At 32.4% G+C, this 12,728-nt stretch overlaps 1 protein-coding gene across 3 annotated transcripts in view; it reads left to right on the top strand.

Moving 5' to 3' along the window:
- Tusc3 (tumor suppressor candidate 3) overlaps positions 1-11,764 on the top strand; it is a 196,838-nt gene extending 185,074 nt beyond the window's left edge. For 2 of the 3 annotated variants that reach the window (XM_074054731.1, XM_074054733.1), the window contains exons 10-11: positions 4,358-4,422; positions 9,523-11,764. In XM_074054731.1, the coding sequence (XP_073910832.1) occupies positions 4,358-4,376 (19 nt within the window). In that variant the 3' untranslated portion in view covers positions 4,377-4,422; positions 9,523-11,764. The remainder of the gene's footprint in view (positions 1-4,357; positions 4,423-9,522) is intronic. The other variant, XM_074054732.1, reaches the window with a different exon arrangement.
- Positions 11,765-12,728: the final 964 nt, after the last annotated feature.

The following is a 12,728-nucleotide window of genomic DNA, read 5'->3' on the forward strand; positions in this document are numbered from 1 at the left end:
TAAATGCAAGCAAAGCCTCCTGGTTTTTTGGTTTTGTTTTTTTTTTTTAATTTGTAGCTAGCCAGTTTTGATTCTAAAAATGTGATATAGTCAAATTAGTCAAATCCAAGACTAATTAATAACTAAGAAAAATGAAGGGTTTCTTTTTTTCTTTCTGCCTACACTAAGATTGAGAATACTGATTTTGTATGATTTGGCCTAGAAAAGAAATATAATATTCTATTCTGAAATCTTTTGCTGGGCATCAGTGGCACACACCTATAATCCTGGCTACTCATGAAGCAGAGATCAGGAGAATCATGATTCAAAGACAGGCCAGGCAAATAGTTCCAAGAGACCCGGTCTCAAAAACCCTTCACAAAAATAGGGCTGGTGAAGTAGCTCAAGGTGAAGGCCCTGAGTTCAAGTCCCAGTACCACACAAAAAAAATGTTTTATCTAGCATACTGAAAACACTTAATTCATTTCAATCTATAGCACTTGACAATATGTTAGAAGAAAAAATGTTACTCTGTTTTTATGAAAAGAAACCACAGCAAGAGCTGCTGTGCCATGTGTCTTAATTTTTTTGCTGTTATAGGCATCTGTTTCTTAAGTCCATCCAAGGGATCCAAATACAGTGACAAATTTATTTAAGATAAAAGCAACAAATAATTCAGCCCCTCCCTTACCCTCCCTTCCCCCAATGTTGAATATAAGTAATACAGAGGAAGTGAATAGTAAGTTTGCTGAAAGCAAGCTGTTATCTCCAGGAAATTCCTCATTGTAAAGGACATGTTAGTAATGACCTGAAAGAGGTGATGGGAATAATGCATGTAGATACCTGGAGGAAGAATGGTCTAGGCACAAGGAGCAGCAAGTTTAAGGACCTTGGAGAAGGAGTGGGACTGTATTGAGTAGGAGTACATGAGAACCCTGAGGACAGAGTGGGGAGAGAATGTACATAACGGGATCTTATAGGATAAAGTAAGAGTTTTGACTTTTATCTGAATGAGATAGTTATTGGAAGACTTGGACGTAAATCTGTCTTCTGTGCTATATAACTTTAGGATCCTTTATAAACAGTCTGTATTATGTCTTTTATCTGTGACTGCCAAGACTAATCCTTAATATTGTTCTATAAGTCAAGTCCTGGTAACCCATACCTTATAGGATCGAAAAAAGTGCTTTATATCTTTCAAGATTCTGAATGATTATGACAGAAAATATTTGACCTCTTATTTATTGTCTTGATTTTTTTTCTTTTAACAAGGCACTTTTTCCATTTTTTCCCATTTTTATTAGGATATATTCACTGTACAGCAGGGTTCATTATGACAGTTTCTAATAGACTTACATTATTCTTTGGTTAGATTATCCCCACCATCCCACCACCTCACTTAAATTTTGTATGTGTGTATGAAGCACATCATATTCTCTCACCTTCATTTCCATTCACTTTCCATGAGTACCCCCCTCACTATACCTATTTTATAGTCGTTTTTTGTTATTAATTCCAAAGTTGATTTTCAAAGGAGTTTCTAGAAGTATCCCCACTGTGAATATACTTTACTCAAATGCTTCCACTACTCTCCCTTACCCCTTCCCTCCCACTCCCCTTTCAATACATGTCATTATATCCTCTACTTGTACAGATGTAATGTATTTTGATATTGTTAATTCTGTAACATTCTTTTCCTTTCCCTCCTCCCCCCGAGTTCCATAGGGTAGTTCTACTATTACAAATGTGTTCTTCATATAAGTCTGTATATGATCATGTTTGGTTTTGTATATATGTTTATCTTTTAGATCTATCTTTATCATTTGAGAGAAAACATTCTTTCTTCATTTAACATAGTGTCCTCCAATTGCATCCATTTACTTTCAAACCACATGGTTTCATTCTTCCTTATGGCTGAGTAAAACTCCATTGTTTGTGTTTTAACCTTATGAAAGAGAAATATGTTTTTTCTAGGCAGTAAACTCATTTGACTCCACTCTAAAAAATAAGCTTAGAGTTAATTATTTAAACTTCTTCCTTTGAAAAAGAAAGTTACTGAATAAAAGGAAAACTTTATGTGATTACTTGCTTTAAAAGTTTCCTCCACTACACATAAACTATCCCTGAGCAAAGAGCAAATCTTTTCACTACTTTTTAACCAGATTCTGATACAAAAGCATATCATATACTGAGCAATATATATTTGTTCAACAAATAAGTGCAAACTAATTTGAAACTATCATGTACAAAATGGAAAAATATGTATAAACAAATACTCATCTAGGTATCAAAATATTACCTAGATAATAATGAGATTAAAGGAACACTTTTAATCTCTTCCAAAATTGCTTTCTTCAAATTGGCATGCAAAGGAATATACTGTACACATAACTTGTTTTTGCCAATACATTTTCCTGAAGTTATGAGAGTAAAATTTTATTATATTGAGGCAGAAAATATACAGCTGATACCACAGAGATGCAAGAGAATTTAAAACTTTTAGTAATGGTTGTTCAGAACTGTTACCATAGTCCAGGCATAGACCTAGCAGGTTCTCTGAGGCAATACATAAAAGAAAATTGGCTATGCATAGTAAAAGCTTGAACTTTATGTTCTCACAATAATAAATGTAGTTATACTCTGTCATCTTACTTGTGGTTATTTTTACATATAGTTTTTTAAGTTTTTTGTTTTAATATATAATAGCTAATACTCTGTAACATACATTCTACTTAATTAATTGGTTGTTCTAGCTTGCAGTAACAGTATTATTTAGTGGAATTTTCTATATTGTGCAGTCGGATCATAGGGATCCTTAACATTTCTTTTATTGTGTATACATTGGTGGTAATTATATTGACATAGAATTTATTTTTCTCCAAAACAATCATGAGTGATTTCCAGTTGGGTTCCAAGTTCTCAAAACTTCATTGTTCCTGAAAAATGTAGACCTTAGCAAATCTTCATGTTTTCACACATAATGCCCTCACTGTTTGGAATGTCCTTTCCTTCCAAGTGAATACCTTGTTAGTACCAGCTCCTGATGCCTCTTCAGAAAGCCTTCCACAACTCTTCCACACACTGCACCCCATTACCTTGCAGGTATTTTGTTGGTGGAGAGGCTTTCATATGTAGTATGTAGTACTCTTACTAGTTTCTAATTGCCTCTACTAGATTGAGTTCCTTTGGATTTAGGAACTTAGGAATTTACACAGAAAAATGAAATAATTATAAAAAATAAGATAAAAACATTTGACAGTAAAATACATTTCATATTTTAAATTTCTAAGCTATGAATGATTCTGAAAAGGCTATATATAATTACTCTAATAAAAGGAATACTCAGGTTAAAAAAAGTTAAAGTCTGAAAAATGAGTGAACTATTTCAGAATTTAGTCAACTTCTACTATTCTACAATTTCTACTATAATTTCTATTATATCTTCTTACGTTTTCATATACAACTGTTTCATGTGTTTAATTTCTCCTTCTGGAACTATAAAATATTTGGGGATGGATCCTTAACAAATAAACCTTTTTTTGTGTCTACAAAGTGCCATACACATAGTAGGTGCTCATCATATGCTTGTTAATTAAATGTTTTCTGGGAAATGTTATCTACATTCAGTAAATGCAAATGAATCTTTAAGTTTGCCTCATTGCACAACTACAGGAGATGCAATCCATATGGAAAGATGTCCCCTTAGAGTTGTCCAGTTGCTCCACATGAAAGGCATGTGTGGAAAGTTCTAAAGATAGCCATTGCCATCCCAAATTGATGCTGAGCTGGCCAGCAACAAATAAAAAGCAGACTATATATTAATTACACATAGAATGCACCCAGAATGTATCTCCCATTGTCTTAAAATACTTGGAGATCATTATATCTTTGTTCTTTCATCTTTGAAAGATTATGAATAGCAATAAAAAATGAAATAACATTCAATAAGGGAAGTACAGAATAGTAGCTGGAATTGAAATGTATTCCCATAAATTTTGAGGAAATATGAAGAACAAGCACAGCAAGGCCAAAAGAAATCCCAGTATGTACACTGTATAGTAATATCACTTACCTATAAGGGAAACTATCTTGAGCTGTAAAAAACAAAAATGGTGTAGTTATAAGTCCACAATACATGCCATTCACAAGAATTTCAGTGGAATTGCCTTTCTCATACTGAGCATTGAAGAATGGCTCAAAGGCCCAAAGATTTGGAGATGATTAAGAGAAAAGCAGAAGAGCTGTAAAGACACTATTGTCTTTCCCTTATCTAGGTAAAGAATTCAGTGCTAAATTTTGTAATACTATTGTACAAGTGGAAATTGAATCTTAAGGATTATTTTTTCCATATTGTATTTCGTTGTGGTGTATTGGAAAGTGATCTGGACTTTGAGTAAGAAGATGTGATTTGGACCATGGCACTTAAAAACTCTTTAACCTCAGGCAAGTCTTTTAATCTTCTCTGAGCCTCAGTTTTCCTCATCTTTAAAATAAAAACCATAATATTTATCTCTTAAGTTATAATAAGCTACTATTTTACAAGTGTGAGATCCCATATTACAGCCTGCTCCTATTACACTTACCTGCTTCAGGGACAAATTTCCAATAAGCTTTGACCCCTGGAATTAACAATTTGGCAAACAGTGTATTTTAAAATAATACTTGTGTACAAATATGTCCCTTCATCATTTTTTTTTACTTGTTACCACTTTTAGTAAATCAGTTCTGCCTAGAAAAAAAAATGTAGTCAAGTCCCTTTTCCCATTAATATAAACCTTAATATCAAAGATTAATTACAAAAATTACAAGTACAAGAGTGAATTATTAGTTGTACAAAGCACAAGGCCAATGGAATAAGAGTGAAAATTCAACCAATGGCCCATCAAGGCTTAGTGAAGACCTGAAGCCTTTCTTTCCTTCTGTACTTTTTGTGTATACTAAATGAAATCTGAGCAGCTTTCCTTTGTCACATAAGTGATTTCTGTGAAACAGAGTGTCACTATGCAGTCTCTTCCCAAATCCTTCCCTAATTGGAGAGCAGAAAGAACAATAGACAAGAAAATTCTGTCCAGCTAAAGACCACTCTAATGTTTTATCAATTCCCAATTGGACAGAATGCATGCCTTTGAACTGTGAACATTCTGAGTTTCCAAAAACACATTTTCAGAAAAATCACAAACATGAGTTCATTTTATCATGGTCTCCATTGACCAAATCCAGAATTCTCATCACAGTGACCCATTTAGCATTTTAGATGACCAGTCCATCTTTGAAACTTTGTGCACTGGATTGTATAACACAGCACCCATACCTTCTTTTTTGTTTTTTTAAATTACTTTTCAGCTCTGCATATTTACATCACATCCTGATCTTTCTCTTGAGATCCAGAATCACAACTGAATACTGCATTAACACCTCACCCTCTACATGTCCAAAACTCAGCTTTTGTTTCTCCAAAACTTTTTCTTCCTCATCTCTCCATTTTTTCATTCTCAATTATACAAGCTAGACACCTCAGAGTCATTAGTACTCATCCCACATCCTCGTCCTATATTATGCTATTTGATTTGGCCTCTATCCCATTTCTATTTCTACTTCTGCCTTCTTAATTTATATACTCTCATCTTTTTCAGACTATCAGCTAGTCTCCTAATATCTCTCAATATCTAGCTATTCTCCCCCATAATAATCACTTATTCTAGTAAAATGCCAGAACTATCATTTTAAGATAGGCAATGATTGTGTAGCTTCTTCACCAAAATCCACTAATAGCTAACAAAAATGTGCAGGGAAAAGTTAATATATATGCCTTCTAGAAGATATAGCTAAACAAAATGAAGAAAATAAAATCTTCTTATAATCCCAGCACTGAGGTTATGAATGTAAGCAGTTTAGCTTGTTTATATATTTTGAACCTAAGCAAGCATTATAAGATGTGCATTTTGTATGCTTCATGTTTTCTTTTCTACATCATGAGAATATGTCAATGCTATTAATTATTCTTTAGAATGCATATGGTTTTACTAGTTCTACAATAATATCATATGAATCAGTGTAGAAAATTTTAGATTGATTGCCCATTGATAGCTTATGGTGGCAGACTTCCATATGGCTTAGAGCAGGATCTTTGTTAAGGGTGCTCCACAAACTTAAGAATCGATTTCACTGTTTTAAGTCATTGAAAAAAAAAAAAACCAATATTTGATGACCTGTGAAAATTATATAAAATTTAAGTTCTAGTTTCTGATTGAAGCCTTATCAAAGCATATACATATATATGTATTGTCCACAGCTACTTTTGCAGTACAAAAGTTTAGGTGAATTGTTTTAAGGAAAAAGTGTGATCCTCCCCCCCCACCCCCACCCCAGAGTTTAAGATATTTACCTTCTGGCTCCTTTCCAAAAGTGTGCTGACTCCTTACTCAGCCACCTTGAACTAATGGATTTCCATACCGTGATACCTTGCTTTTATTCTCAGACTCAGAATTTTGCTTGTTTTTGAATTCCGGTAGCACTTTAGCTCACCACCATATCAAATATTTTACTATTTTATACTTCATTTATCCAGGTCTTTCTCTGTCCTTTAGATAAAAGAAACATAAGAACCATGACTTTCAGTCTTTCCATTTTCTGCAATACCCTTCTAAAGCCTAATACCATTGAACACAGCTGATGGTCAACTGCTCTTTCCTGAATGCTGGTTGAAACTGAACTTTGATGTGTTGAGTGAGGGAGGGGTCCTGAATTTAAGAAAATTCATTTTTCTCTACAAAAACTTATTTTGAATTTCAAATGAGAAACTTGATATTGAACTACTGAAACATCACTCCTCAGCAAATTAGGGACAGCATTCCTTATGTACTTTAAGCAGTAATCAAGTTACACAGACTAGAAAGGGAGTTACTTATCTTCAGACTAGAGGGACAGGGAGTGTCTAAGGATATTCATGCTGGTTCCACCCTGCTATCAAGTCTCCATGTGTGCACTTCACTACCCATGCTGATTTGCTTCATTCTTACATTGTGGCCTGAGATCAAGTTGACAGTACATGCATTCGCTCCAGTTTAAGCCAGCCACAGTAGTTAATGTTACACATATGCTGGATACACTACCTACAGAGAGATTCATTCCTGGCAGAGGATGAAGGGAACTCTAGCAGGACATGTTCCTTCAGGAAAAATAAAACACTGAACACAAATAAGAGAAATATTTTCAGTGTTTTAGAATTTAGTTTTTAAAACAATACAAAATCATTTGTATGTTTTTGCGGTGGTAACATTATTAGGAAAAATATCCAAGCACTCTTGAAAGCATAAAGCTATAATAACTGTTAGGCTCTTAGATTATACATCAAAATTATTAGACAGGTAGATGTAAAAAGAGACCGTATACATCAGACCCAGCTACACAGAAATAAAAGACTAATCCTTTGAGTGATGATATTGGTATAAAAAATTTATATTGGAACATATCTTGGGCAATTAATATTTATATAATGAGAATAAAAATAAAACTCAAATCTAAATGATTACCTGGAGAATAACAGCTCATAGTTTTTAAGAAAGATTTTAATAACAACATTGTATATTTTTCTGTTGCAAGTCTTCCCGATCTATTGAACATATACTTGTAGAGTTTTTATAGCCCATCTTTTATGAAAATGAATCATTTTATTATAAAAAGAATAAAAGTACTCCACAAGTTACATTTATCCCTTATTGATGGGCATTTAGTACAATGTAGAATGAGTTAAAGATTGAATAAACTTGTCATTTCATAATGAGATATAAACAAGTGATTGTTATGACAAGTTTTATAAATAATTACTGTTTCCTTTTGGAAAATTCCCTGGAGTGAACAAATAGCGAAGTAAGGATTCTTAGTCTATTTTTATATTAGGAATGCAGTCACAAAGATCCTTTCACTCTGTAAATATAGAAACATTTTTAACCTTTCTAGTTCTAAAAAGTTAGAAGGTAAAAAAATTATCATAAAAGGCCATTTTACTATTTTTACTTCTATAGAAATATATTTTAGCAATAATTAAAGGTTAGCTTTGCCACTCTGTACCTTGAAATTTTCAAGTCATTCCTTTAAAATAACTGCCCACAAGCCCAAGTTTACCAATTCTGCATTAAGTTTAAAATATTTTGATGAAGATTCCTTTTTACATGAACCTTTATTTTTCAACCTAGTGTTACCTTAGAGCAAGCTTATTACTGAGGATAGAAAATCCCTGCAGTTCACCTGAAAGGATACATCACATCTTTCTGCCTTGCCCCTGGTGTTGCTGAGGGTTGTATAGATTGAGCAGCATCTACAACTTACACTCTGACAAGGTTTACTGCAGACATTCTTTCTGGAGATGGTTATCCTGTAGTACTGTGTTCATAACTTATCTTGAAAAATAGTCAGTGTCTGATTGCATCCTTATATCAGCATATAATTTGTATATTTTAATAATTCCTTAAAAATAGATTTGTAATTATTCTGTTTTGTGTAACTTTTAGTGTAATTTATAGAACTTATACTATATTACTAATACAATATATAATTACACAATATATGTTTGGTTTTTTATACTTTATATTATTTATATATTGAAATGTTATTGTCTATAAGTATGATTTATATATTTTACAACCAAATACACACTTTCAGCATACAATATCACCAAAATTACAAAGTATTATAGCACTGGAAAGCATGTCGGAAATCATCCAAAACAAGTATTCATTTCACTAATGATGAAACCAGGGTTCAGAGGAACAAAGTAATATACTCAGGGTATTCTAACTTAAACATCCAAATATTAAACTTACTAGTTTGAACCATTTTCCAACAATATGGTTTTTCAGCTCCATTAATTATTACTTTCAATTTTGCTTTAATATGTAGTTTGGGTTTTGTCTTACAAAGTTGTCTTACATTATCAAGACTCCGAAGGTGCCACAGATTGACACAAATATCTAACAAGCAAAAGTTTAGTAAATGTTATTTAAATCAACTTATCACAGCTAAATTCCTGTTCATAAATTAAACCTTTGCTTAGGACACTTAATAAAACTAGTTACTTCTTACTCTAAAGATTTAGTTCTATGTGTGTAGGCATTTGTGCCAATCAAAATTTGTTGACAGTTTCATTTATGTATACATTCTGTTTTGCAGTTTACTACAGGGAAATTGTAGACTACAGTAACAAAAGACCAAATGTTTAATTATTGTTTTATGTAAACAAACAAATTAAAAATTCAAGACATTGAAGTTCAAATACCGGTTTCAGTGAATTCCCATTATTTTCCCTACTGATTTAACTATTTCTCTAGCCAGCACATCTCTCACCTCTAATTCTATTTGCACCATAAGCCCGACCCTCCTCCCATTACAGAAGCTAGTATCAAAAATTGCCCTGATAGAAAGGTTACTATTAGGTGAAAAATATAATTATAACATCTGTTACATTTACATGTACTAATTTAGAATGGAATAAAAAGCCTTTTGTATTTGCCTTATGTTCAATTAATAATTTTCTTTCTTTTTCAGCTTTTTAATTAAATGAAGCCAAGTTGCATAAAGTGAATGTTTACCATGAAGATAAACTGTTCCTGACCATTACACTATTTTGAATTCTTGAGCTCATTTCTTTGTTGACTGTGATAAGCTAGCATATTCTTGTATACTTTTTTTAACTGTGGGTGTTCCTTGTAAATTTAACTTTTAGAAATGGATAGTAACATTCAGTAATCCACAAAGGAAACATTAAAGTGTTTTGCAAGCATATTATATTGAGTGTGTACCAGAGGATTGAAATAAATGGCAATGTAACTACGAATTCATGTTTTAGAACTATTCACTCATTGGTAAAGGCAACCACCATGTTAGTAAAGGAAACCTATGGCATGTATGTTAAAAATTACTAGTATTGTACAGGGATAAAACATATGCATGAAAATATGTCATGTATGGAAAATAATACTTGCTTTTCAGTTGCAGTTATAAAGGACGTGCACTGTTAAAAAGTGTTTTGTTCTTATTAATCATAACTAGATCAAAGTGTATAGGACAAAGCTGGATGAATGGTACACACAGCTTGGATGCCTAGAGATCTAAATCTAAAGTAAGCATGCACTAACCCACCTGCTTCAAAGATATCAAGCAATGGAGGCAACATACAACTCCTACAAATTAGTACCTCTCCATCTTGAGAAGTGTCATCCAGGAAGCCATATTTATAATAGCAAACCTAACCCACCGTGGCCATTTGTTTTTGTGGTCTTGAAAGCAGCTTTCCATCAAAGCATAATTCTCTGAATCCATATGAAAGGTTAGTTTTCCTAAGATGAGTGAATGACTCAATGAAACTTTCTTGAAAACCAAATACAGAAAGATAACTGTTAACTTTTTGTATCCTGCTTTAGTTTATACAGCACATTTGTTCCTCACAACATCCTTCTAAATTGGACAGGAAATGTAAATGTCATCTAAATTATAAGAATAATGTAAGCTGAAAGCTAAAAGAGTTAAACTTTTAACCAGATTTTCAAACTCTAAAACCTGTATTTTATATTCTGTAGTGCAACTCAAAGATGGATTTAAGGAAATAGTTCTTTATTCAAGTTTTTGTGTTTTTCTTCTTTTTTCTTTTTTTTATTGATTATTATGCAATTTCCATTAAGAACTGAATGATAGACCCAGGAGTGTTTTGTCTACTGGGAGTTCTAGCCATATAATCTAAAACAGGAAGCAGGTGTGTATCCATTGAGTTTACTTATTTTGTACCTATGAATTTTAAAAGAAGAGTAGAAAATACAAAAGCTTCCTAGGATGTATTTATCAAACTATCTCAGTAATATATTATTATCTCAGCATGATAATCAATGAAAAATTCATGATAGCTATGTTAACCTTATCATATACTCTCAAATCTATCATTAAAAACACTAATTTTATTAATCTGTTCAGAGATTAATAAATTCAGTTTTGGAATGGCATTTATGAGAAAGCAGTAGATGAGCATAATTATTTGTTTGATGCCAACCCATACGTAATATTTGGCTTATAATTCTTAAGCCATTTAATATTTTTATAGTCCCAGAAGTTCATTCAGAATTCCTCAAATAGAGTTTGATGTCAAATTTTCTAAATACTAAAATTTATTACTTTTGTTTCCCCTCTTAAGTCTCAAAATTATAATTAGTATACAGTTCATTAAATGATACTGACAAGACACATTTCTCTCTAAAGCTTACTAGTATTTAATCAATGTCAGGTTATTGTCAGACTCTACAACTGAGATAAGACGTGCTTCCTTAACCCAAAGTAGTAAGTTTTCCAGTCTATATTTTGTAATTTCTTTTGAACAATAAAATAGTTCCAAAAATAAAAACCCATGTTTTTTCAGAATTTCAAGTTATTAGGAATATAATTTCTTTATATATAATTGTTGCATTAGGGAAGTGACTCTAGAGGGAAATAAATTGTCTCAACATCAGTCACTACTGAAAAGTGCTATAGGCAGAACTACAAAGTGGCTCAAATACAGTTTGCTTTTGTAGCATGTGTCAAAATAAATCATACAAAATATGGTATCATTACCTTTGCTAGACAATAGAACTGATTTGTAACTGGTATGTAGCATCCTATAATGTCCCTTTCACCACATTAAAAACTCATTAAAATTGATTATATGTTTAACAATCTCCAGTTAGTAAATAAAAGAAATGCTTTCTGCTTGGAGAGAAAAATCTTGAAATAAAATTCCATCTGAAGGAGTTTCATTGATGAATAGCCTGTTGCATTTTGTTCAGTGTGCTGCTCCTTATTTTAGGTATTCACATGAGTAAGCACAGTAGTGTAGTACTTACCATAATAGTAATATTCCTTGTCAAGAACAATTGAGCAGGCATGGTGATTTGAAGAAATTAGAATTTATGAGAACCTCCCTAAAGGTACATGAAGGGAGCAGTTATTCTAAATAAGGAATGCCATGTCATTATTTTGAGATCAGTGACATTAAGCATTGTGTTTTAAGAAAGACTAGTAATAGGGGAAAACACATTACTATAGCATCTAGGGATAAATCACTGAATAGATTGTTGGAGACTTAATGTTCTTCAGAGTCCACATAAAGCTCATTAAGTTTAAAATATTAAAAGAAAGTACTTTCCATACTGCATCAAGAAACTACTTGGTCAGACTAGAATATATCTAATAATATTTTCCTAATGGTGGGAAAATGGTAAGCATTACTATAGTCATATTTAAGAGATGTAAGTATGTATCCATTAGCTCCAAAATTCCCTGTGTAATTTGTAAAAGGTCTATTATTAAGTCCCTTTATCATGCCTACATTTTGGAAATAAATGCATATATTTATATCATATAGCAATAATCTATAAAGTGTAATAAGAAACCATCTCACATTCATAGTATAGTAGGAAAATCATATCACATTTACTCAAATGTTGGTATACTTGTTCCTGTTAAAAATTATGTGTGTATGTCAGGAAAAATGACAAAGCCAGAAATTTCAGAGACATACTCCTCTATAGAAACACTGGGAAAGTGTTTCTTCTTCCCAGTGTTTCTTCCACTGGGAAGTTTTATCAGAAGTTTTGAAAACAAAGGTTTACAACAACCAAACAAATATTTTAATCATGAAAAGGGCAACTGAAACTCAACTTCAGAGATGATGGCATTTTATCTTACCCCAAGAGCAAAAGATTGCAGTAGGGGAAAAGGACAGGCTC

This window comes from Castor canadensis, chromosome 14 (assembly GCF_047511655.1).
Source record: "Castor canadensis chromosome 14, mCasCan1.hap1v2, whole genome shotgun sequence".
NCBI classification, from domain to species: Eukaryota; Metazoa; Chordata; class Mammalia; order Rodentia; family Castoridae; genus Castor; species Castor canadensis.